The sequence below is a fragment of the Musa acuminata genome, chromosome BXJ1-3 (assembly GCF_036884655.1).
Source record: "Musa acuminata AAA Group cultivar baxijiao chromosome BXJ1-3, Cavendish_Baxijiao_AAA, whole genome shotgun sequence".
Classification (NCBI taxonomy): Eukaryota; Viridiplantae; Streptophyta; class Magnoliopsida; order Zingiberales; family Musaceae; genus Musa; species Musa acuminata.
The window spans coordinates 10,618,505-10,644,953 of NC_088329.1; the positions used below are offsets into that span (position 1 = coordinate 10,618,505).

The 26,449-nt window shown below is 42.4% G+C and overlaps 3 protein-coding genes across 18 annotated transcripts; 1 reads left to right on the plus strand and 2 right to left on the minus strand.

Annotated features, from left to right (window-relative positions):
* The first annotated feature begins 171 nt into the window (after positions 1-171).
* On the plus strand, positions 172-5,584 carry LOC135622961 (RGS1-HXK1-interacting protein 1-like). Its single transcript, XM_065125356.1, has 9 exons — positions 172-550; positions 635-701; positions 792-869; positions 1,161-1,213; positions 2,655-2,738; positions 4,335-4,387; positions 4,479-4,543; positions 4,641-4,699; positions 5,277-5,584. The coding sequence occupies exons 1-9, from the start codon at positions 254-256 to the stop codon at positions 5,364-5,366; spliced, it is 846 nt and encodes a 281-aa protein (XP_064981428.1). The 5' UTR covers positions 172-253; the 3' UTR covers positions 5,367-5,584.
* A 2,007-nt stretch (positions 5,585-7,591) lies between these two features.
* On the minus strand, positions 7,592-10,517 carry LOC135622965 (trihelix transcription factor DF1-like). The gene is made up of 2 exons (XM_065125361.1): positions 9,668-10,517; positions 7,592-9,335 (listed from the first exon to the last, which is right to left on the minus strand). Exons 1-2 carry the CDS (start codon positions 10,279-10,281, stop codon positions 7,757-7,759), a joined length of 2,193 nt encoding a protein of 730 aa, XP_064981433.1. The 5' UTR covers positions 10,282-10,517; the 3' UTR covers positions 7,592-7,756.
* LOC135586641 (meiotic recombination protein SPO11-2-like) lies at positions 10,411-26,397 on the minus strand. Of its 16 annotated transcripts, none has more exons than XR_010491214.1 (17): positions 26,120-26,397; positions 24,756-26,017; positions 24,433-24,671; positions 23,373-23,588; positions 21,551-21,675; positions 21,319-21,456; positions 21,156-21,244; positions 21,029-21,088; positions 20,827-20,955; positions 20,652-20,746; positions 17,344-17,406; positions 17,188-17,264; positions 16,982-17,109; positions 16,032-16,168; positions 15,858-15,938; positions 12,794-12,989; positions 10,411-10,520 (listed from the first exon to the last, which is right to left on the minus strand). XR_010491214.1 is itself a non-coding variant. In XM_065125378.1 (13 exons), the coding sequence occupies exons 1-12, from the start codon at positions 22,201-22,203 to the stop codon at positions 16,034-16,036; spliced, it is 1,209 nt and encodes a 402-aa protein (XP_064981450.1). In that variant the 5' UTR covers positions 22,204-22,513; the 3' UTR covers positions 15,641-15,938; positions 16,032-16,033. The 16 variants fall into 16 exon arrangements, 4 of the variants coding, with proteins under 4 accessions (XP_064981450.1, XP_064981443.1, XP_064981470.1 ...); XR_010491222.1 differs by having other exon boundaries at positions 21,551-21,680; XR_010491206.1 differs by lacking the exons at positions 23,373-23,588; positions 24,433-24,671; positions 24,756-26,017; positions 26,120-26,397 and adding exons at positions 21,951-22,034; positions 22,123-22,513 and having other exon boundaries at positions 21,551-21,680.
* Between the last annotated feature and the right edge of the window lie 52 nt (positions 26,398-26,449).

A 26,449-nucleotide genomic window follows, 5' to 3' on the forward strand; every position in this document is an offset into this window, starting at 1 on the left:
TGTATCGACTAATGACATTAGTACTCAGTCCGAGGCTCCATTTAATTTTGGACCGGGCCAAAAAATTAAGATGCCGGTCCGTTTTCGATCTTTCGACCTCTCTCTCAGGACTTTTGTTTTAGACCGGCCCAACAAGTAAGAATCCGGTCCGGTTCGCGTTCTTTTGGCATCTGTCGCTCGCTCGATCGCGCCGCGCCCGGGTTCGGTGACACTTCTGGTCGCTTTGTTTCCCCTCGTTTCCTGCGAAATAGGCATGGCGGCGATCGCCGACTCTGGCAGCGGCTCCGACACCGCGATTGCGAGATCGCCAGCGAAGGGAGCGGGTGGCCTAGCCGGGGAGACGCGGTGGGTCGAGGACGCCCTCCGTGGAGCTGAGGATCTCAAGCAAACGGTCACCGCCGCCGCTGAATCCGCCTTCCAGGCCGCTGGATCCTCCGCTGAGGATCTCAAGAGATCCGTCACCGCTGCCGCAGACTCGGCTTTCCAGTCCGTCGGCTCCGTCCTGTCGCGGATCGTCTCGGACTCGTCGGAAAGCCTCGAGGAAGCCAAAGTACGTCTAGGTTATCCACCATTTGTGCCTCCTTTTCCTTCCGGTCTGCTTCTTCTTCATTGATGTTGAATCCGCGAATTTTAGGTTAAGATAGCATGGGCAAAGGATCACTATGCGGCTGCCGAAGAAGTGGCACTGGCAAAGATGAAAGGCGTGATTTTATCCCGTCCTACTGCTTATCTTTTTACGTTTCTACTATGAGTTGTGATGTTTGTATAGGTTCCCCTGTTATTGTTTACAGACGGGATTGTCGATGCGGCACTACATCCAGCCTTGTCTTGTGGAATTGCTGCTGGCTTGGGACTTGTCCTTTTAAAAGGTAGGTTTTGATCTTTTCGATCTAGATTTTATGTCCCTTTTATGATAGTGCTATTGATTTATGGACAATGGCAGTATTAGAATATATGGTGTTGCTTGACCATGAATAAGTGAAATGGAGAAAATTTATCGCCATTTCCTTCATAAATTATCTTTCTCCATTTTTTTTTGCAATAATTGAGAAATACTTGAGGACTAGATATGTTTTGGAATCACGCTAGCACATGGTGATTTTTTTTTAATGCTGATTTGAATCAAGACTAACACGTCTTCTCGTCGTTCCAATTTCTAGGACCTAGACGTTTTCTGATCCGCAATACTAGGCGTATTTTTGTGAGCGAAGAGGTTGGTTGCTCTGTTATGTTTATTTCAGACTTAATAGCTGCATTTACCCTTTTGCATTACATTCTATTAAAATCATTCATAAGCTTTGTTAGAAAAGTTTCTTTTGCTTGGCCTTAAATTTTGTGTTCTTTGCAAATGTTATAAAAGCGGCAGTTGATTGCTTGACAATTTCCATTATGACGGAACAAATTCAAATAATTGATTAAACGTTTGGCTCATGGAACTACAAGAGTTACTCAAAGTCAATTGCTAAGCTGTATTTTTTACACTGGCATTCAAGTGCATATGAAGGGCATATCACTCATGATGGTTTATTCATGCATTATTGATAACCTGCTAGTTCAAGCACAAACTAAGGGCCATCCTAGGGCATCGGACTTCTGTTGATATGTTGTTTAAGGAGGATAAAGTGTGTTTCATGAATTGAACATGTGATGAATGAAATTGGGGCAAACTTACTGTGATAGCAAGGTTCACCAATTTAATTACTTAAATGGCTGTCTTAGGAATCTTTATCATTCAACTCTTCTTGGTTGTTTGCCAAGATATTTTCTATGCAGGAGCTTTTACTGCATTGAGATTTCTGTAGACACAAACATCAGTTGGTGCTTTTTGAGGAGTCCTTAAGGCGAGCTATTTATTGTTCATTTTCTAAAGAAAAAAACTCCTTGATATAGTTGGATTCTTTTGTGCCACTCTCTGAACAGATGCTTAGCTGCTTGAAATAAGATGGAAGAAAATTAATTGATGAAGTATGTCTGCTTCACGCCCCTATTGTCTCCTCTATGATTTTCTTATTGTCTCATTCTTTCTGTATCTTTTTTGTTGTATTTATACTATTTATTTCTTTGCAAAAGTATACCTTTGCTGTTCCTTATTAATGTTCAATTTCCCCTAAACTAACTGGAGGAGGCAACCCTTTGGTCACATGTAATCCTTTCAGCAATTAGGTTGTACCAACATGGTATTTTTACTGGGTGGGATAATAGATAAGAATTTGAAGGAAATAGAATTCTGAAGTGCATTATCCTTCTAGGAAATTAATGAAAACCAATTATATATGTAGTTTGCGATGTGTTGCATTAAAGTAACATTAACACTTGTCATATTATAAAGATTCAACATTCTTTCATCTTGGAGCTCCTTGGAAAAGCACCAGATAAATTTTTGTTTTCAACAAAACATCTGATCAAGTTATGTCCAGCTGCATTTAACATTTGATAGTGCTAGTGACTTCATGATTGCAAAATTGTTGTACAGGCTTAGCATAAAAAAGATGTGTACAACTTACTTTTAAAGCATGTTTTGTACTTCCATTTCTATAATTTAGTTTGATGTATTCTATAAATGGATGAAAGTATGATATAATTCCCCAAAAAGTAGGTTTTTATATAGTCTTTGCTCTCAAATGTTTAAGTCAAAGTTGTTTGGTTTTTTTTAGTCTATGCTCTCCAGTGCTCAAGTCAAAGTTAAGGAGCTGCAGCAATCAGTAAATCTTGTGACGAACGAAAGCAAGAAGTTGGAGGTGATTTCTCTTGCACAGCTTGTTGTGACAGGCTCTCTATTTAGCCAATTGGAGCCTCAAAGCCTGCCTTTTTTATTTTCATAAGCATACAAGTAATGAGAATTGATGTTTCAGAAATTTGTTCCTATTTAGGATCGGTTCTTCTGGTAGACTTCTGCACTGTTCGATCATAATTTTGCTTTAAATCTTATAGTGGATATATAAATGCTTTCAGATGAAATGCCTGTTTCCAATCAGTTTTGTTGGATACATTTGCACTGATTCACTGAGCATTTCGAGTTAATAGTTGGGATGTTTCTTCAAAATCATTTTTTAGTGTACATCAAAATGTTTGTTGTCACTGTCATTGTTATTATATAATTTGGTTTAATTGTGTGTTAAATTGTATTAAATAGATTTTAAGGGTTCAAATTGTAGAAGTCCATGTTTTTTATTCCTCACTTTGCAAATGTTAGGTTTGGCTCTGATGAACCCACCTTAACACATTTGGAAATGGCCATATGTCTCCACCTTGCACTAGGATTAGTGCAACCGGTTATAGCATGGAAGAGGTACAGACATGTGAGTGCTTAAGAGGAAGTACGTCCTCCTGTCTCCTGCTGATGTCCGCCCGCATCCTCTGTGTTGCTTAAACTCCTTCAAGAGCAGATTCTTCATTTGGTGGGCTATATAGACTATATAGGAAGACTCTCTTCAGCTAAAAGAACTAGCTTGGCATTTCCATTTTTATCCCTTAAGATAATTATGCATACATTATTCTCATTCTTGGCTTGCCTCTTCTCCACTCTCAATGTGCCCCATCTACCTCCTAAGGTTCTTTTTTGTTGGTTCTTATTGATATGCAAATAATGACCCTTTGAAAAATCTCAGTGGGGCTTACTTTTCATGGCATTGTGTTGGAATATTTAGAAAGAAGGAACAAAAACTTTCTTCCTAGTGCTCTTGTGTTTTCCTCTGCCGGCCCCCCTTCTTTCCTTTTCACTCTTCCTTGCCAACTTTTCTTAAAAATGGTTCTATAATTTGGTTGATTTCATCCCATAATGAAATAGAGTAGGCAGGCACAACGTAAAAGGCACACACATATCATTGGTATATACCTCCAGAAACTACATATTTGAACTTTCATTTATTTTCTTGTAGTTGCATTCTTAGCAATTATGCTTGTTGTCAAAATTGCAAAAAGTTGCATCATATCTGATAGTGATATGCCGTGGTTCTCTGTACCAGTAGGTTCTTGGCACTTTATCCTGAACTGATTATTATTTCATGTTATTGACTGGGTGATAAACACTATTTACAACAAATTGTTGTTTATGTACACATAATCTGAATGACTGGTACTTTTATGCTTTGAAATGAGTCAGTCATGAAGATATACTTAGCATTCAATAAACGGACTGGACAATTTTTTCTGCTGCTACTTTGGGTTGGCCCGATAACACCTGTAATTAATATAAATTTTTGAGCTAACATGAAATGCTAGTGATTTCAGTCTGGAGTGGTTTCCCAATGTGATTCTCATATATATTTTTTTTGAAATAATTTGAAATTGGAACATTTGAGATTCATAAACTGAACATTCTGTTCCTCATTCAGGATAGGGCTACACGAGCGGTAGAGGATATGAAGAGAGGGCAGAAGAGACTTATGTAAGGCATACAGTTTCTGCCAAGGTTGCTGATTTTCAATTGCATCACTTCTTTTTTCTTTTTGGTTTAATTTATGGTTATTCTTTGGCAGAGAGGAAGGACATCAAATTCAAAACCAATTAAACTTTGCTGCTGGTATCGAAAGACAAATCATGTGTAAGTGATTCTTATCTTTGCCTCGAGTGGTCAGTCGATTGAACCAACATAACTCTTTACCTATGTACTGATACAAGTTGGCTTCTTGTTTCATCAGCCCTGAAAGGTCGCCTTAATGAACTTCCCAAGGCAGATGCTTCTCGGTACCAGTCACAGGTTTGTACTAACGATATAACCTTGTGGTTCTTCAAGTAGTTATTGAATTGTTTTAGAAAACTTCAACTTGCATTCTACACCGAGTTCTATCACTCGTCAAGTTTGAGAAGTTTACATGAGAGAGGTGATTCATGCAGCCAACTTTGGTCGGTCCAATTAAGTGTTTTCTAATACACTGTTGTAAGATCATGGTGTCAGTCATAGGGAGTCATTCTTATGGGAGTGGCAATCTAAGGTTACATAACTGGGTTAAAGGTTTTCTGGAATAATAAATACCACACCAAGTGCCAGGTGAGATGAACATAGAGATTTCGGCATAAAACACAATTTCACATGCTAGTATAAATTTAATGAAGCAAAATTGGACTTTGACATGTACACTCTGGATCTAGAGAATGGAAGTGCACTGCACACTTACAGACTATTAATAAGCTAAATTTATACATTGACATAAATCGGATTTCTGCAACGGTAACACCGAACACCTTATGACCAACCTTTATTTGAACACCAAAACAGTTGTGCTCGAGTTCCTGTTGAATGTTTCTGATGAGAACTACTTGTATTCTGCATGTAGGTTTCCACCATTTCTTCTCAGATCAAGCAAGAAAAGAAGGCTCTTAATGGTGCCCTATCGAGGATCATCAATCATGGAATACCCATGTGACGTTCCTCTCTCTCCATTTCAATTTTGTTTTTTTAATGTATACGAGTGATTTCTTGCACTTCTATTACTACAAGCTGTAGGGGAAAATAATGCTAACTTGTTTCCTTGGAATATGCCATGGCTTACATGCAGCATGATTTGATTTAATTTTTTTTTTCCTTTTGAATATTGGTAAAACCATATTTGAATATGTGTTAAATAAGATTAGTCTTCATCGAGGGCATAGCGAAGCCTATCATGAGTTATTTTGTCACCATGACTGCATTATAGACATCTTAGAGATGACCTAAACAGGTGGTGATGATGATGATCGAGGGAAAATGCAACAGTTAGCCAAAATAAAATTAATCATATAATACGAGAATGCTGACTTGATGTTTGTATCCTCTGAGATATTATGACAGAACATATTGATGTTAGTCCACTAACTCTCTTTTATAGTCTATTTCGTTCCTAATTGCTTCTCGTTAGAAAAATATTTTGTGTAATAAGAAAAATATTCGAAGAATATTTTTCAGGTTTTGCTGACACGATGGAATCGTTGATTAAGACTCTTTTTTTTTTATCATCTTCTGATAATGTAATTATCAATATTCTCATATCACATATCAAACTAATTTTTATTGTAGAATATGCTCTTTACCAATGATAATTTTTATTGATAAACATTTTTGTTTTGCTATTTACAAACTAATTTTTTAATATGTCTAACATATTTCTTTATAAAATGAATGGAAATGTCCTCAACTTTCTTCCTATTCTTCTTCTCATGTAAAATGATAGAAAAAAAAGGTGAAATATGTTTTGAATGTTTATGTAACAGTTTGAAAGATATCATTTTATAGTTCAATCCGTACTAACCTCTAAATGAAATATGAAATATGAAAGTATTATTTAGTAAAATCATATTTTATAAAAAAAAGAAAGAAAGAAAAGGTTGTCAATAGCAATCTCCTAACCTAATAATAGATTAGATTCTAAATCTTGAGAAAAAAAGTGCATTTATCCCTCCCTATACATCCTTCGATGTGCATAAAATAAATTCACTTGAGCAACAATCGGATATAATTGGATACAGATGATCGATCGAGGAGGATTCGAAGGGAATGGTAGAATAAGATGATATGCAGCACCTAAATGACATTTATTTGATGAGATTTCAAACCCATAATGTTTGGTAAGCGGATCTTATATATCATCACCATCATCAAATGAATATTCTAATTATAAAAATAATACCCAATAATGACTAAATTTGATGTACCTACTTACTACAAAGGATTACAATAATGGCTTTGGATCAATGTTCTAAACCAACAAACTTGTCCATGTCAAAACCCTCCCTAATCTTCAGCCTGGCTGGACATGTGGTGGGATCGAGTCATATAAATTATGTTGGCATCACCTCGATCTGGTTAGTTTTATGTCAAATATGAACTAGCATTAGCATATCTGTCGGAATCTAAGCTTAATAATACTACCAATGAGCTAATAATAATTGCAGAAGAAACAAGCTTTTGGTCCCCAACCTACTTAACTGCAGATATCCCAAAACATGGGTGACCATACGAACCACTCACGCTGCTCTGCTTCTACCAACACACACACAGGAAGAATCTACCCTCAGATTTCCGCGACCAAGATTAATATGCAGTCACTGACAGAATACGATTAGTTTCCCTACCGAAAAGAATTAAGAGAGAGAGAGAGAGAGAGAGAGAGAGAGAGAGAGAGAGCTGTGGATGCGTGTTTGGATTCCCTTCCACCCAACCAAGCAGCACAGCAACCTTTGTTGCACTGCACGTCAATGGCAACTCTGGGATGTGTACAGGATAACGAATCCATTACCCACCACACAGAATCGAGAGAAGAGGGCGTCCCATTTCCGTCCAACTTTCCGACAACTGCATACGGACGTGTGTATATCCATCTCGCTTACTCCACCACAAGAAAACCCTTTCTCCATCACATGCTACAGTCTGCAACACCTACCAAGCCATCAGCCCAATACAAAACCGTGCATGCCTGGAGCAGCAGCAGCAGCAGCTGTCCGCACTAGCTATACTGCGTGTTTTGGATCCACATTGCAGGTGAGGCCCACGTCCATCTCATGGCACCGATGACAGGCTTCAATCATCCCTGATATAGGACAAAGAGTCGCCAGACATGATCCAGTGAACGCGTTTGTTCTTGTTCCACACGATAGAGGAAATCAAAGAAGGAAATGACACAGTACACCTATAATTTCCGCTTGATAGGTCGAATATACAAGCATGGTTTATTGGATTCAGTTACTAGAACTAATCTATACGACCTGATTGGATGTGAGCCCAGAGGGAGGATGTGGAGGAGAGAGGAGGAGGAGGAGAGCGCATTACGTGTCTGCAACTTTAGGATTGGAGGCGTTGGAAGAAGACGCTGGAATCATGCAGCTCGTCCTCGTCTTGATCGAGCGGAAGCCTTGGTCTGCAGAGGTTTTCTTGGCCTTGGCCTTGGCCTTCCCCCCCTTCTTCTTCTTCTTCTTCATCTTCTTCTTCTTCTTCGTACTGTTCCCCACCGCCACCGCCACCGCCACCCCCACCCTGGTCGTCGTCATCTTCTTCTTCTCCATCATCGTGCTCCGGATGAGACACGAGAGAGCCCTTCGCAGCAGTAGCCTGATCGCTCTCGTCGCCTTTGCTGCTGAAATCGAATCCTAAAGTGGCCATATCAGAGAACTTGAAGCTGTGGCCATCGTTAGGTGCCATGATCGCGTCGAGTAGATCGGAGTTGTCTTTCCGTCGGTCATCACTGCCTCGAGAAGCAATGGCGGTGGCTACATCTGCATTAGGGGAAGAGGTGGAAGGATTAGGCGTGTGGTTGTGAGACTTGGAGTAGAGTTGGTCCAGCTGGTGGAAGTAAGGGCAGGTCTTGGAGTGCTGCGGCCGCTTCTTCCCTCTTTCTTTCGTCTTCCGGAAGTACTTGTTGATGTTCTCCCACTTCTCCTTGCACCGCTTGGCGCTCCGGTGGTAGCCCATCGTCGCCATCGCCGCGCTAACCTCCTCCCACAGTGGCCCCTTCAGCCCTGGCTCCTGGAACCTCGACTCGAGCCCGCTTCGGACGCGGATCAGTGCCTGGACCTCCGGTTTCGGCCATCGACGTGTACTCGGAAACACCTTGTTGCTATCTGGATCGCCATTGTTGAAGGTGTCGGAGCACGGCTCAATTTGGCGGTTGTCGGTGTCGGTGGTGTTGTCCTCCTTGTTGGCGTCGTCGGCGTCGGGTGTGAGAGATGGGAATTGGGGCTTGGAAGGGAGATTCAGGCTCTCACCGGTGATCTTCTCGATGAAGGAGATGATCGCGGCCTCGCGGGAGGAGGCGAGAGCCCGCTCTTGCGCTCTCGCTGCAGCCTCACGGCTGGACTTCGCCGCCTCCTGCTTCCTCCGCGCGTCCTCGCGGCTGGTCCTCTCCTTCTCTCTCCTCTCCATCACCTCCAAGAACTTCCCGTGGAGGCCCTCCTGGTGGTCCATGAGCTGCTTCACGAGGCTCTCGAAGAAGGTGGCCACCGAGCTCAGCTGTCGCTGCCACCGCTTCCTCCTCCGCCTCCCGTTTCCCTTCGAGAACTCCTGGGCCGTTGCCTCTTCTCCTGCCGACGTCTCCGATCCGCCGACGCGATCGGCCGCAGGCAGTCCCAGGGGAGCCGTTGGGGTGACATGCAAGAGAGGGGTCTCATCGCCGGTGAGAGCAGAGCCTGAGCCAGTCCTATTGGTACCACCACCGCGGTTCGTGCTGCTGCCTCCGGGCTTGCAGATAGCTTCGAGTTCGCTGAAAATCTTGTAGTTGCTGCTGCCACCGCCGCCGGCGACTTGCACATGATCGGATCCGGCTACCTCTTTGCTCTTCTTGGTGTAGCGGCCATTTGAGGCGGCGGGCTCCTCGTCCTTGCATCTCTTGTTGTTCCTGCTGATGTAGTCTATATCCAGTGGCCTCCTGCAGTGGTTCAAACACGAGTCGAGTTAGAGCAGCAGAACATCCGAGAACTGTAAAGAGACTCGAATCCAAATGATATGATGAAGACTTTTTAGTTGCTCTTTTAGTCTTCTTTTCTGGAAAGATCAAGACTCATGAGCATTAGCACATGAAACATATTTGAAGATAGATTGCATGCATTAGTGGGAATACTAGACGAAGATCTATTTCGGATCTTGTTGCAGACACACATGAAACAAAATCGAAGCTAAGATTGCATGGATTAGTGGGAATACTTGACAAAAATCTACTTCAGATCTCGTTGCAGATTCTAGGTGCATGTCAATGATTACCATGACAGCTCTTTGATGGCAGACTCATCATCTTCTCTCTGCCAGTGGTGGAGGCGACTCTCCGACGCATCATCTCCTTGCAAAATGCCGTCATCGTCATTCATCCCCTGTGGGCTGCCGCCACCGCTGCTCTCGTTCACCGCCAGCTTAAAGCTCATGGAGGCCGACAAGAACGACGGCCCTCCGCCGCCGCTGCTACCGGGGATGATTCGTGTCGGCGAGGGGGAGGTCTCGGGAGCCGACTCCTGGTCGAGGCCGAGGTGGTGCTGCGGAATGAACCTCCTGGGTTCAAGATAGTGTTGCTGAGGGTGGAAGAGCTGGAACGGGTGGGTGGTCTGATGGAAGAGCTGCTGGGTGATGGGGATGGAGTGGAAGTGGGAGAAGTGGGGAGGCAGCGGCGGCGGCGGCAGGGGTTGCGGGTGGTGAGGTTGAGGGAGGGGATGGTACTTGAGGGGGTGAAGGGCCGCGGAGTGGATGTTGGTGGGGGTGGCCGCGGCCGCCCCAGCTGCTGCTGCAGGGTTTGGGTTCGCCGTAGACATGGAGAAGAGGGAAGAGCCGCAGCTATCCACCATGAATTGTTGGATCTCAGACACTCCTCCATATCCCGACTGCATCTTCTCTCTCTTCTTGTCGGTCCTCTGTCTCCAAGTCTTGCTTTGCTTCTGTGAGTCAATAGGGAACGCTTCTCCTTTTGTCTCTGCGATAGAAGTGGAAGGAGACCTTCAAGATCCGCTCCCCCTTCTCTACCTCTCTCAATTGAACGCTTCTCCTTTTGTCGCTGCGATAGTAGCGGAAGGAAACCTTCAAGATCCGCTTCCCCTTCTCTACCTCTCTTTTAATTCCGCTGCCGAGTCTACGAGACCGAGAAGGTCACAGATGGGAAGGTTAAACAAATGGTACAGGGGTGACGCCAGCTAGGAGAAAAACGATGAGCATCTCGTTCCAGGCGGCATGAATCCCACACGCGCCATACACGTGCGAAAGGACACTGCCGTGAATTATGTGCTTTGCTTTCCGGGGCATCCACGTGTATATATATATATATATATATATATATATATATATACCTTCATTTTTGTCATCTAGGCGGAGAAGACATGTGCTACTTTGCATGGAATGGAGATGTACAGTATGTGCATGGGAACATATCGTCATCATCACATGTGGATAATAATAAAGAGAAAGCTGGATGTCAGATCAAAGGCGGTATCGATGGGTGGCCAACACAAGCAAGACTAACTTGTTACGTCAATCGTGATCTATTTCCCTATTTGACAGACAGAATTCATGTACCAGAGTTTGATCACAATATAACTGGAATTTGAAGTCTTTCGAGCTCGTCCCCGTCGATGTTAGAAGAAACATTTCGGGAATGGATCGGTGAGAGGACAAGTCACGGAAACAAATGGGACCAGGTATAATACACGGGGGGATGATGACCTGCGTGGCTATTGGTTGACGATGATACATACGGTAGACGGAGGAGCCTACGAAAAGACGAGAATTGGGGAGACCAAATGATGACCAGATATATATTAAGAAGCCGTGGCGCAGGGGATGAGCCACGCGTTAGCAAGCCATGCGGGCCACGATGAAGCGGTGAGGACTGCGGAAACAGGAGAAAAATAGAATATTCTACCTACACGCTGAAAGGAGTGATCGGGGAAGAAAATGATGTGATGTGAGATGTAGGTGAAAAATAATTGAGATATTTTTGGAAGAAAGAAATTGTTTTCGAGAGCGATTTGATATTTAACGTGATGATCGATAATTTGATATTCTTCGCAGAAGGAACAAAACATACTTATCACATCAGGAAGGACCTTCTTGAACTAAAGCCACCTATCTTATCCTCCACTAAAGACCATGCATCATTTAGGTTTTAAATGTTTTGAGTTTAAACATATCAAATAGAAAAAGGAGGCAACTTTTTGATTCAACAAACACAACACTGATGAAGCCTCTACACAAGACCATCGCCTAAAGGAATCCAAGGAAAGCATCATATCTTTTTGTCATGTTGAGTCAGGCAACCAGCCCCTAATCAAATCATGTCTTTGTGTCAGAAGCATTTTGCATGCATGCCATGCACGTGCACGGATTCATCGAGTAGAGTAGCCCACGGAAGAACAAGGTTGGTGGGGTGTCTGTCTAGGGTTTCGCAAGGTCTTGTGTACAGGGCAGTTGTGAACTAGCAACATGCAAAAGAAAAAGTTAACCAAGGGAAATGACACCATCAAACTGCAACTTGGTGTTGCATTTGTTCCTTGGACAGTGATGCCACGTAATACTAGGTCATTTGTCTTGTAGGGATACCCTTTTCGATAACCTTAAGTATTAATACATGTAGTCCTTGCAGGTGTCTTGGTAGCAAACTTCCTAAGCCATAGGAGTCATACAGAAGCAAACAAGAGACATGACTATCGAGCTAATTAATCTGCAGGTACAGTCCTCGGAGTTTGCTCGTCTCCTATGTACTGCACGAGGCACAGGCAGAGAGGACGGGAGGTACTACTAATTTTGCCCTCTAAACGTGCAAAGTCCCACTTGGCCAGTGAAGATAGGCTACCAAGAACTATGTGCTTCAACTCTTCAATGTTCTTTGAACTCTGAGTTGCAGTTCTTCAAACATTACAGGTGGGGAAGTGTTGGCAAACACTTGCAAATCTATCATCAGGTGGTGATCAAGATTACTGCATATGCCAGGCAATTAAATCGTAGTTGCAGAAACCAAAGCATGTTGGTGTGCAAGAATCTCATGCACGACAAGGCCCCAGCTGCGACAGCAGCAAGAGTTCGTGTCCATGTTTTGCACTCCCTCCATCCCTCTGTCCATCCATGGGCACGTCACGGGCCAGCAAAACAAAAGAACAAAACCTACAAGGAGAGAGAGAGAGAGCGAGAGAGAGAGAGGGTTGCAATGACGGTGAGGGAGAGGGAGGTGGGGAGAAGAAGCCAACGATGGCCCCCCATCGAGAGAGAGAGAGAGAGAGAGAGAGAGAGGGTTGCAATGACGGTGGGGGAGAGGGAGATGGGGAGAAGAAGCCAACGATGGCCCCCCATCTCGTCCTCTCTCTCTGACTCGCACATGAGGAGGACGGGCACAGAAAAGGAATGGGGACACACCTGTCAAGTCCTGCGTGCTCCTGTCGTCTGATCTCGAATGTGGTTAGATCCCAACCACGAGCATCTCCTCGCGCACCACCGTAACTGTCGGCTGTGGCGTTACTTCCTTTTGCAGCAATTGGCGCTCGTCTCCCTCCGCGTCCGCGCGTGTGCGCGCACGAGCCTGCGCATTAATCTCTTCGCTGAAACTGCGTTCCTGTCGAGGCAATGTTATCATTTATCCTCGAGTTGATCAATTTAGAGAGAGAGAGAGAGAGAGAGAGAGAGAGAAAATATTGTTGTTGTTAATGATCTGATGAATGCTAACGAAGCACATACGGTCGAATATTCCGTGCCGGAGTCTCGTCATCACTGACCTTCTATGAGCCAAAGTAAGATAAAAAAAGACCAGTTTCTTGGGACCAAAATTGCAGAGGATTGCAGCATTTGTCACTTCAAACAAAACAGGTCTTATGATTCTCATCAAAAGGATATCCTTCAGATCTGGCAGTCCAAATAATTTCCCGACATCCAACATTATTAGTTATTATCCAATCTGTCATTTTAATTTTTTTTCCAAAAAACAAAAAGGTTTATATTACTTAACAGTATATTAGAACGTTCGTCACGCTCCTAGCAGTACAAAATAGAATTTAATTCAGAGACTAATCACACATCCACGATGGACGAGTTCTGTTGTTTTTGGTATATATTGTAGGCCAGTGATCACTTCTGTTTATAGGAAAATTATACAAGACACAAAAAAGAGACCTGATATTTCTCACTTAATTAACTTCTTGAATAATGCAAGACAAAGTTGATCTATAATCGTATTTGTACCCAAGTCTTTTCAATCGGTGAAAAAGATTTACCTCTAATAAAGAAAGATAACAGGGTTTAAGGTGTAATGGTCTTATCAAGAATGTTCACTCGATGCATGTAACTTGAAGAGGATACTAGTCCTGCTTCCACATTAACCTTGATGAAGGGCTTGCAACAAGTCTTCCGGCTAGTCAACAACAGAAAAGCAGGACACCGGTTGGAACGTTCAGCTTCTGCTCTAAAATTTGTTTCTCTTAATAACAGGGTTGTGCAACATGGATGACAAAGCAGAAAAGCTCTGCCAAGATGATCATAAGGTTGACTATCCATGCGGTAGCTACATAAAATCCACCAAAAGAAAAGGAACAGTTCCGCGATCTAATGTCTATGAGATCTCTTTTCTTTGGCAGATAAAACCTTCTTCGGCAACAGAGAATTGGAGGTTGATTCATGTGCATTACTTAAAAGCTAATGGGGCCAACAGCAACGATCATTGTGTGAGGTCTGAGTTAATTGTAGCAGTGGAGAGGATCCGAAACAGGCCGGTGACACTGAATGTCAGGAAGAAAACGAGGAACACGACAGGTAAGGAATACAACACAACATGGGGCTGCTGCGTTTTCTTCCAACCCCCACATGTCCTCTAATGTGTTTCCCATGGGTCGCATGGAGGGAGGATTGTACCAGTATATTATGATGATGATGATGACGATGACGACCATGGCTAGGGTTGACATGCAGACGACACAGCGACGGGTGGACCGATGGGCAACGCGCAAGACGACAGTCACCAGGACCGCCCGCGGTCGACCCGTTGCTGTCAACACCCAATGGGGAGCCGTACGACGCGCCATGGCCAACAGCCGCATTGATTTCTCCATTAAGAGCCAAAAACCACTGCTGCAGCGGCTGCTGCACCTGCTCCCTTCTCTAGCTATTGTCCAGATACATGCATACTTGATCCTTTCTTGGAGTTATCTTCTGGGGATGGGGTGAAGGACTGGAGAGGTCTCGGCTCGGCCCTTGCGTCGTTGCCACTATCAATTCTCCTTGCCGTAGCATTCATTGCGTGGCCCATCAGCACATTCATGTGGGACGATGACCGGGACAGCATATCGTGCTGTTGGCGGGGGAGGCATATGGCTGGTTTCCTGCCACCTCCCATACGCAGACCAGCCTTCGGTGACAAATATTTGATTATGAGAAAATGGATGTCTTAGTGTGAAGTGATATCGGATGATCTCATAATCATCCATCTGGCAGTGTAGGACCAGCATGTGTGGCTTAACAGTCTACCGATAAATTGAATTAAATAAAAAAGACTTCTGATTAACGGGTGCAAAGTTTCTGTCCCTATATAGAACTTTGTTCGTAGCTTTCAGGATTTCTTTTTCTTGTTTCTTCTCAAAGAAGATTTGGACCCAACTCTACCGACCAAAAATGGATTCAGTCGCTAATCACTTACGATGCCGCTCTTATAGCTTCAATCACGCATCTTATGGCATGGCTTTTTCTCTCTCAACTACTTATGACTAGACTTTTCACCAATCAACCAATCTTCACTCCTGAGGCAAACTCTTAAAAGGCTGGTTCATGACTTCTAATAAAGAAACATGTCATAGACTACAATCTTATACTTGACTTCATATTCATAAGCCTAGCAACTTATAGTTTTATGTGTGTTGCTGATTGGGTTCATCTAGAATCCGGATCGGACATGAAGAATTATAGGATCCAAATGGGGATGGATCCCAGTAAGAAAGTTTTGGGTTAGGTATCATTTCAGACAGATATCGGATTTACACGTCATCCGATTTATGCTCTAACCCGATAGTTTACTGGATCCAAATAATAGTAAATTTGATGACATCCATACTAGCCATGTTTTCAGATTCTTGGGCTCAATCGGCACCCCTAAAAGTGTGGCATGTGGCAGACCAAGGATTCTTAATGTTGTGCAAGCTTACTGTTGATTGATTATATTCCGCAACTATATTCAAGGATGAATATGATAAGCACAAAAAAAAAAAAAGGATAAATATGATATTATGACAGATAATAGATCATTTATTTAGGATGAAGAAATGCTAATAACAAGAACTCATGCAGATGACTTCCTGACAACAAAATCATGCTGCAAGTAAGAGAACGTTATTTTGCTTAGAATGAGAAAACAGTATGAGAGACAGGGTAAAAAGCACCTACTCAGAAGCATTAGATCTGTGAAAGTTATGAGACTGCTGAGTTGTAGAGTCGCACTTACATGAAGGTCCAATGTGGCTTACATTTGCCTCTCCAATGAACCTTGCTGCTCTTCTCTGTCTTACTTCGTGGAGTAGTATCACTGCATTCAGTCAGATGCCAATCAAAGGTGAAAAGATTGCTCAAGAAGTAGCATGAAGATCTACAAGGAGACTTTAGTTGAAAATGAAGGTACCATTAAATGTAATCAGCCTGTACAATCTTCTTTGCTATATATTTTCCCAAGAAATCAAATCCATGACAGTACAGAGCTTCAATTTCTGCACGATGGCCCCTCTCAACCATCAATGACAACTCAGCCTGGTACCTCTCCTGCAAATGTAAAATACTTATGTCAATCTTTCCCACAACACTATAAAAATTTGGTAGCTAGTAAACCTTATTTCTTACTAGATCAATTGGCTATTATCCTCTTTTTCTGGAGGCAATACACGAGAGCATGTTTATGGAAAGTAGTTGAAGTAGCAGCATAAAACCTCAATAGTCTAATATCAATGGAAAAAAAATAGTTTCCACAATCCTAAGAGCTGAGAATCAAGGATGGAGCTCAATACTATCTCAACTAAAATTCACTAAACCGGACTCCTACGCTGTTGACTGCCCACACTCCTTAACTACCAAAATATCTCTCTGGAGATAATATCCTTCATGTTACATGTTGAGATTACATGAAAATTTTGCCGTATGACTTGAATAGCTCTTTGAGATAATCTTATCAAGTTGGTACTATGCGATTCATAAATAATTACATGATGTACTTGCAAAAGTAAATAATATCTGCTATCAAGGAGATTTCCAGTGGATAGGTAAATGTCAGAGGTATTTCAGTAAAATAGCTCCCCAATTGGCGAAGTCAAAAAATTTAAGGCTAATCTATAATGTTGATCCATAGCCAAATGTCTTTTGGGGTTTAAAGTTTTCGATCTATCTACTTCAGTTTTTCACCAATTTCTTTATGCATGGCAAAATTAACCATGAACAATGCATTTCTTTTACCTCCCGTCTCCAAGTTATGAATCATTTTTCTGTATTTAGGCATTTTTACATTGCATATGGCCATCTAATACAAATTATTATACAGAACATGACCAAATTTCATAAAACTGGCAAATTAATCTTGCATACCTGCAACAACTTGGAAGACATTAGGCTTTTAGCTGTTTTTATCTCATGTGGCTTCAACTGCATCATCACTTGTTGAGGTATAATCTGCAGATCATCTGCTCGCAGTCCAAGCCATTTAACATTGCAAGCTGTAATTGTAATCAGATAGACACATTTTATTAACTAATGTCTGCATACTCTCCAGCATGAGTTGTTAAAAGAAGTACCATATCTGTATGACTCTAAACCAGTAGTTATGCTTCCAAACTTGTAGGTACATAGTATTGCCAATCCAGCTGGGTTCCTGCAAAAACTTTGCAATTAAATACACATGAGTAAATAATCTAAAGAATGACATAATAAGAGGACTTAGAAGGATCCACCAATCCATTAAAGCCAAGATTGTCATGTCTGGAAAAGTCTGGCTTATCCGATGCAGTAAAAACCTGTTTAGAGATAAAATTAGTCATAAAGAATCAACCAGATTATTAGTGTCAACATTGTGATGGCAACAAAAGACTTACAAGACACTAGAAACAAAATGTCTGACATTCTGCATGGACCTTGATTTTGCATTTAGTTCCAGTATAAAGAAGGTCAACTAGCAAGGTACAAATAAAGGTATCTAATAGGAACTTCTATAAGGCTGCTTTCACTCTTATGATGTCCCTCTCTGTTTTCCAGAGATGATTAAAAGCTTCTGCTCCCAAGGTCAGCAATAGTCAGGATGGCTTAGGCAGACTTGTTTTGTAACTTGTATATAGTGTGTCCACCACTGTTAAACATGGGTTAAACTTCCTGTTTGTAACACTGATCTAGCAAAAATTCAACTGTATGAGACAAGAAAGGGTAAAAAAGAAAGAAAAAATAATAGCTAATTTAATATGTGCATAATACAATAGACTAAGTGGTCACAAGGACTAATTATTAATTAGAAACAATATGTCATAATGCGGCCTGATAGGATAACTAACCTGTTAACTTCAATGAGACTAAACCATTGGTCCAAAATGCTTAACAAAAGTTAATAGTAATACGCCCATCGAACCCTTATAACTCAATCTTAGTTTTCGTCCACTTCCGATCAGTGATTTAAAAAACTTAGGCGCCAAAATGACACAAAGGTCCGAAAATGCCTGAGGCACTAGGTGCCTGCTCAAGCAAAGCGAGGTGCTCTGAAATATTAACATATAAAAATATAAAAAAATAATTAATATAGAGATTAGCAATGTAAATTTAAATAGGGATTATTATATGATAATAATATTTAACAATCTACGGTCAACAATAGTTAGAGGAGAGAAAAGAGTCATTGATGGTGGAAAGTAGGGAAGGAGAGGGCAACAAGAACTTTCAGATGACGGTGGTAGCGACGGAGGAAGTTGCGGATGGTAACAACAGTGACGATGAAGGAAGCTACGAACGACAACAATAGGGATGAAGAAAGCTTCAAACGATGATAGCAACGATGGTGGAAGTTGTGGATGGTGACATCGTGGGCGGAGGAAGCTTTAGATGTATCGGTCAGTAGTAGTGGAAGCTGCGGTCCTCTCCCTCGACAATGGAAGGAGCTGCACACGAAAGCAGCAAAGGTGGAGGGAACTACAGATGAAAGCTAGACCTTCAGGCTCGTCCGTTAGCGACATAGGAAGCATTGATCTTATGCGTTGACGGTGAATGTAGCGGTAGAGGAAGCGATGACGACGAAGGCAGTAGCTACGCATGAAGTAGGGTTTGTGGCTTAAGGTCACACTGGGGGTGGGTTTTGCATGCACAGATTTAGTAACATTATATAATTTAGCTGGTTCAATCGAACCACCAAAGCTACTGTTCAACCAACCAAACTTAATAGTCTGGTTCGATTGATTTGTTTTAATCGGACGCTTGCCCGAGGCACCTAGTGCCTGGGTTCAGGCAAGCGCCCAGGTGCGTGCCGCCTGGTTGAGGCTTGAGGCACTTGGGCCTCACCTCGCCTCGCCCGAGCACCTAGGTGAGTGCCTGAGCACCTATTTAAACCCCTGCTTCCGATGTGGGACTAAATCGGGTGTTACAAATCTCCAATTTAAGGGACTGATGTCTTCGTCAAGGCCCAACATAACTCAGAATAAGATGTTAGTATAATGCATATAAGACATAGTCCAATGCTGGTTCGACATCAATGTGCTCTTAAGCCCTGTTCATAGGTAGTCATTTCCTACTCGAGTCTCTTACCATGGCCTATATTGGATCAACTCTTATGCCAATTGTTACGATCCGACCTGACATGATAACTAGCTTGTTAACTTTGCTAAGCCTGAACCACAGGTCCAAAATATTTAAATGTAGATTAATAGTAGAATGTCCATTAGACCAAATTAATCTTAGTCTTAGCCAACTTCAAATGTGGGACTAAATCGGGACGTTACATAATAAATATAGTTTAAATAAATCGATGGTATTTTATCAAGAAATCATAAAAAGGAACAGCTAGTTTATGGGCTCCTAAAGGTGTGGGGTATGGGAAGGCCACTATAACCCATCTTACCTTAGAATTGGTGAGGTTATCTCCATGACCCATATCATGATCCAATCATAAAAAAAATTAAGAAGTGAAACCGACCAAGCTATGATGAAAGGTTCATGACGGGGCAAAAGCTAAACAAAATTGCTAGAGCATGTAATAGCATGTGATAACAAGGTCTGTCATACTGAAACGTACCGCCCGTACCGGGCAGTACGTACCGGTCCGACAGGTTACCGATACGCGAACCGCCCGGTACCGCTACAGCACTACAGTATTATACTATAGCACTGCTACAGTATGAAAAAGTATAAAATTGTTCGATACACCAGGGTGTACCGCTCGGTACGCCCTGATGTACCGCCCGGTACATCGGTACCATATCGTACCAAGCCCGAGTCGAAACGCTGGTACGGTACGGTACGACGAACCTTGTGTGGTAACATCCAAAAATACAGTTTTCACTACATATATAGATACAAAGCATTTGTCTTTCCATGTCTATGAATCATCACACTAAAATCAAGAAGCAACCAAATTAACAATATGGCTCTAAACAGCAAAAAAGAAAACACATGCATATACTTGTTTCTTCTATTCACTAAATTCGTAATTCTCTTTGATCAATATGGCTCTGAATCAATAATCCTTTAAAAGAAAGAAAGAAACTATCGGTTTTTCACCAAAACAATAATCCCAACCCAGGTTTATCTAATATCTGATAAATGACATAAATTTGTTCCTAAACTTTGATAATAACTTTCACCTCATAAAAGGCTTTCTCAACTGTCTTCTAAAACATTTATATCCAAGATTCCATGCATCTGTTCTTGATATACAATATTCCATAAAAGGCTTTCATCTTTGATATACAATATACATGGGCATGTGAAACAGAGATAGCTATCTATTGGTACTCTCTACCAGAATGCAAGACGCCCTCCACACTCAAGCATCCACACACTTGTATGAGCTCAACCAAATAGCACAGAAAGGCTTGCACAACAACACCAGCCAAATGAAAAGTTATGATTATGTGATGTTCCAAAAATGCATTTCCACATTTCTATCCTTAGCAAGACCTTTTGTACCTGATCCTACACACTATTTTCAACCTCAACATTTCCCATGTAGGTGTCCCCATATATAAGAAAGAACAAACTGATGTACTAGAATAACACTTGCTTCTACCTTGTGGCAATATCAGGATATCCTTTGGAAGTGATTAATATGCATGGTATTTGATTGAAGAAGTGATCTTCTGCCAACCGCTGAAATATAGCATCCTACTCGAATTATAAAAATAAATTAATCAGACTGAAAAGAAATTGTCAACATAAGTAATTCACGGGAGACCTGAATGTACCTTCTCTATTATAATGATATATCGAGCATCAGAATGTAGAACAAGTTTGCTCAACGTACAAAGGTCCCCAGTTATAGCATAGCCAGCATGTCCAATCATGGAACAATCAACAATCTGTTCACCAGGCTCCTAAGATCAGGTAACACTTTAAATCAACCATCAAATATCTAATGTAATTCTAAGAAAGGGGAAATAACATTACAGTTGATATGTTTTCAAAATCTTTGGTTGTTCTGTAGGTTGACTCCCATGGCAGTAATATCTACAAACATGAATCCTACATGTCACATCTGCAAAATACAACCTTAACATAAGTTAGGAGAGTGCACCTCTAACACCATGCGTCCAATAACTGCACCTCTGCTGGATGCCATGATGCCTAGACTATGCCGAGTGCAACGGAGCAATGCCACAACATCTGCAATGGATATACAGCAAACTTAAGCAATAAGACATAAACGACACTATTTTGAGTAGAAAGGGAAAAATGACCTTGTACTGTTCTGTTGACCTGACGCTGTGACCTGAAATATTCAGGTGCGTCACAAAGCAGCTTATAGAAAAGCTCCCTCTGGGTAGCAAGCTTCCCTTGGACAAGAATCCGAAAGCACATTGCCATAACCATCCACACTACAATAGCAACCCAACAAACATAAGAACAACATGAACTTGCAAGATGCGAACATAGCAAACGAGGAACATGTCCTGGCTTCAGATTTCTCACCTCTAACAAACGCCTTCGCATCATTTGCTCTCATGAGAGACCTTGTGCAGACAGAGTGAGAGAGAAAGACCGAAGAAACATCACTCAAAAGCCCATGACGTAACCCACTGTTATCGTACTTCCTACTGATCTACCACATCAAAATGGTGCTATCAGAAATGGCAATAAGATGACTACATCGGCAAACACCATGGAAACCCTAAATCATGTTATGAAGCGTACAATCGAAACAAATCAGGAAGAGAGTTAATGTCCACGATTCCAGTACAACTATTTCTAACCGATCGTCCAACTATAGGCACGAAGAGCCCAAAAGGCAACTCGCCTTACCAACCCATTTGTAGCACAGATTAGAAGCAAAGCCACTACAAGGAGAGAAACAGAGAGGAGAGAGACAGACCAAGGGGAGATCGGATATGGCGGGGTTGGAAGCAGTTAGGTTCTTAAGGAAATTGAGGACGGCGACTTCGATTCTTGCCCGCACCTGGAGACCATTGCAAGAGAAACTTCGAGCCAACAAAGCATATAACGATGAAGAAGACGAGGAGGAGAGAAGATCGTGATCTGCAAACCTGCGAAGGAGGAAGGATTTCGGCGGAGCAGAGCCGCTGATCGGCGTGGAAAAGCGATGATTTGAGGAGATCCGGCTCCATTTCCACGCGAACGGTGGTAGTATCCGAACAGATGCCGATTTTATAGTGGCTCGGGCGACGCAAACACCCACTCGCTCGAATCCACACGGATCCGGATCTTCCATCCTCCAACCCGAATAATAGAACCCGAGCCCGAACCCGAACCCGATTTAGGCATTACCAGGATCCATTTTGTCATTATAAAGAACGTTACAATTTGATAGATATTACTTAATAATCAGCACATTATTTTCATTAAACTTAATTGTTAGCTCCAATAAAGACTCCAAAGATATAATCCAGGCTTCTACACATTCTGTACCATTTGAATTCTAAGAAGATCTTCACATAAACTCGACTGCCATTACCAACTGCTGTTTCTCTGCCCTTCCCCTCGGCAGCAGCTGAGTTCTGCACAGCGGACAGGTGACCCGACCCATGTCGACCCACTTATCTATGCACAGGCGATGGAATGCATGACAACAGTTTCCGAGCTCCCTCACCTCATCTCCTTCCTCCAGCGTCCCCAAGCAAACCGCGCAAACGGCTTCGTCGCCTTCGAGCGGCACCGGACTCCTCCTCGGGGTCGAGAATTCAACGATGGGGAGGCTCCTCTTGATCACAGAAGGGTGGACTGCAGTCGCCGGCGAAGGATAAGCGGAGTCTTCTTGCGGTGGGCACAGCCCAAGGCAGGAGATGGTGAAGGAGACGACGAGGTCGACGAGCTGGACAACGAGCAGTAGAGGCTTGGGGAGGATGACGCAGTAGCAAACAGAAGGAAAGCCCATGATGCAGTTGGAGGTGGGTGAGTCAGGGAATGTGGAAGAAGAAGAACGGAGGATTGGTATGGGTAGTGTAACGAAGTTGATATGAGGGACGAATAAATAGGAGAGGAGTAGATAGATCACAGGTGAAGGTGGTTGTGAGACACCATGTGCTGTCTCTGCCGTCCGTTCTCACAAATTGAGAATCTCGGGTAGTATTGCCATGGGCCAAAGTGAACACTAGAGAATGTCATAACAATTGAGTATAAACATCGCAAATCTATTGCATATGTTTCATGAGCTTGTATCAATGGAAAATATGAAAATGCAAAGTGTACGAGGGCAATAAAGAGCAAGCCAAACCAAAGCAGGAGAAGCTTCCTTTGACACCCCCCTTTAGGACGTATTAAGTGAAAGAAAGAGTACCTGTTGTTGCCTGTACACTCGGAAGAAGAGATGGTCCAGAGACGGTGCTCCGCGGATGTCAAACCACTAGCAGCCATGTTCTTCTTGCACTTGTGCCGACAATGGATGGTGGAAACTGGAGAGAAATCTCAAGTCAGTCTCGAATCCAGAATGGCGATCTGTGTGCTACGTACTGAGAAATAGGAATTCAAAAAGAGTCATGAGTGCTGCTCCTCCCTGCAATTACAATATTTTGTAGGATTAGCTACGTGACCACCGTCCGACACATTAATCATAAAGCATTAAAAGAATTACAACCAAGAAAGCTAATTGAATGATCATCCACCACATGATGGCCTTCTTTATTCTATTAATCCATTAATTATTGAGTATTGAGATGACTCTGATACATGCTTTTGACTTCACACGGTTGTCAGGTCAGCAAACCAGAGTGTTAGCTCAACTACGTTACTCCAAACAATAGACTAGTAAAGATGTAGCTATAGCATTGAACAGCTGAACTGATATGATTCTTCAGCAGAAGTAATTGCATTTATCTTGGCAGAGTTTACAATGTCAAGAAATTTAAATATTTTTGATAGATGTACCTTTCACCAAAAATGTTGTCCCACTCAACAACATATACCTTAAATTCATCGGGACGATAAATTACTAATTGTAATTCACCAAAATCCAGAAGAGATATGCATGAGATATGAAAACTAAATACAAATGATGTACAAACAAGTAAAATAAATATCTTCATGCTGTAAATGAATAAAGAAAATTCAACTAAGAGATAGGGAACATATGAAATACTGAATTATCTTTACAACAGAAGCTTCAAGAGTAGACAACATTGAAAAGAAAAATGTTTCCTAATGTGGGATCAAAAAAAGCATAGAGGTACAAGAAAGCTAGTATTCAAGTGCATTCAACAAGATCTAGAATGCTTCCTTGAAGACAAAATGTTGAGGTGTGCTTGGCCTTAATTATGAACACCTCAAACCTGAATTGAGGTTCTCTGAACTTATTACTTACATCCCTAAAGATACAGATCACTGCAGCTTAGAGGACAAACCTTTAATCAATCTTGACCGACGAGAAAAGGTAGTGAACAAAATAAAAAGACATCAAAAAGCCAATGGCACCGGTAGATAACATGATTGCAAGAGTCATGATCAGTAAATAGCCAAGATAAAGGATATAAGCCCACTCAAGCTCCTAACTTAAAATCCAAGTAGTTCATGAAGTAGAGGAATAGATAAAGGGCAGCTGATTCAGAAGAAAAGAAAGATTTCCACCGCCACCGCCAGTCCTCTACACAGAGATGCATATAAGTTAGGACAATTACCAACAATGGAATAACAATCAAGAGGAATCTAAAAACACTGTAGTACCTACCAAGCCAAACACTGGAAAGGATAAAGAAGAGCTCAATAAAGAGGGTCCCAAATGGTAGAGTTCTGGCAGCAAGGACAAGGAGCCATGAAGGGTTCTGGCAGGAATTTCTATTGAGCTCTGATTTATTAGAACATGATACCATATAGGTTCCGCTTGAGTGCCCAAGCAATAACCCAAAGGGTTAGAGGAACCAAGATGCAGAACCACAAAGGCTCTGCTCGTGTGCTTTTCTTCCCCAGCTACAAGAAGTTCATAATGCTGAGGAACGATGACTACGATCCCTGGGAAGAGAAACACAATCGACCAGGAAAGAGATCTCGATCCCTGTGAACCACCTTCTATTGTCCTCCAGGGCCTTACTCCAACATACCCAGCAGCATCCCAGGAAAAGATATAGAACGATCATTCCTGTCAAGAGCATGCCTCTTGAAGCAGGAGAGATCAATCCAAGAGCAGCAAACACAATTGTTCCAACCACCATGGTTGCAATCTGTATGCCATCTCCAACCATGACGCAGAGCAGCTTCGAGCAAGTTGGCTACCCGAAGACGTCATTCACGACAAGTTTCCATCCAGACAGCTCCTCTTTCAGCTGAGTTTGGGCCTTTTTGTCCAACCCCTCATATCTTCTCAGGTCTCTTCGCACAGTCCACTGGATGGTGATGCCATTCCGTTTGGTGAACCTCCTCACAGGCAAATTGTCGAGTATCATGTTGACCTGATAGAGATCGGGTGTTCTCTGCTTCAGGAGCTTCACCTTGTCCTCATTTAATGGGTTTGTGGTGCACAAGTAAAAAGGATTCATCGACGTTGACATGGAAGATCTCAAATGAGAAGCTCTACCAAATTCTCGGCGCTCTTCTTGATCCCACCCTGTGGTTGACAGTCGGGAAGACTTGGTAGCTGAAAGGGAGCTCCGTCTCAATCGACGCGAGGGAATTCACCTTAAACGATATGCTTTCACAGACAAAAGCCATCAATTGGGCACACAATTTGAGGCAAAACCAAGAGAGCGATTAACATGAGGCAAACACAGACCGTGGCGCCATGGACGTGCAGATATCTTGTCAAAACCTAATTGTTCCAACGTGTCACCGACTATCAATCTTTGTTTCGACAGATCTATCACAACACTGACAATTACTGCTGCTAAGCATCTAAGAACAGACAATGTAGCTCAATTCGCCCCCAGACGATGAGAAAGAAATTTGATCAAACGTTTTCCCTAAACCGATCAAGAAAAGAGGAAGAAGAACAGATTGCTGCAAGAATTATTACCATCAAAACGTTAGACTCCATGGACTGCCACGAACGCAAACGAAAATTAATCGGAAGTGATTCGGCGTTGTGAAGACTCATCTTACCCAAGGAAAGAAGGTGAGAGCGATTGGTTCGGATCTCCTCGGTCTCTCTGTGAAGCCCCAAAAAGGAAGACTGTTTTGCGTGGGAACGAGCCGATCCAAAAGAGAACGGTGGATTCCGCGATGGCGATTCGTGGCTTTATTCCACGTCGCTTCGATGCCTTACCAATCAAATGTACCCACCTCATGACCGGAGAGAAACCCATGTCGGTCCCACGCGGTCGTTAACAGCGCCCTCCGGTATCCATCCGCTTCCCATAATCAGAGTGAACAAGTAGTTAAAGATGGGGCCCATTTTTTCCACCCAGGACCAACAAGAACAGGTTCACTATC

Excerpts from the sequence above, each read along its gene's own strand:
- LOC135622965 (XM_065125361.1), bottom strand. The coding sequence starts at position 10,281 with ATGCAGTCGGGATATGGAGGAGTGTCTGAGATCCAACAATTCATGGTG. Across the intron at positions 9,336-9,667 it reads GCCATCAAAGAGCTGTCATG|GAGGCCACTGGATATAGACT; the intron begins GTAATCATTGAC and ends GAACCACTGCAG.
- LOC135586641 (XM_065125371.1), bottom strand. The coding sequence starts at position 22,307 with ATGGAAGATCCGGATCCGTGTGGATTCGAGCGAGTGGGTGTTTGCGTC. Across the intron at positions 21,089-21,155 it reads TTGGACGCATGGTGTTAGAG|ATATTACTGCCATGGGAGTC; the intron begins GTGCACTCTCCT and ends TCATGTTTGTAG. Across the intron at positions 16,169-16,981 it reads TGTCTTCCAAGTTGTTGCAG|GAGAGGTACCAGGCTGAGTT; the intron begins GTATGCAAGATT and ends TTACATTTGCAG.
- LOC135622961 (XM_065125356.1), top strand. The coding sequence starts at position 254 with ATGGCGGCGATCGCCGACTCTGGCAGCGGCTCCGACACCGCGATTGCG. Across the intron at positions 551-634 it reads AAAGCCTCGAGGAAGCCAAA|GTTAAGATAGCATGGGCAAA; the intron begins GTACGTCTAGGT and ends CGCGAATTTTAG. Across the intron at positions 4,388-4,478 it reads AGAGGGCAGAAGAGACTTAT|AGAGGAAGGACATCAAATTC; the intron begins GTAAGGCATACA and ends ATTCTTTGGCAG.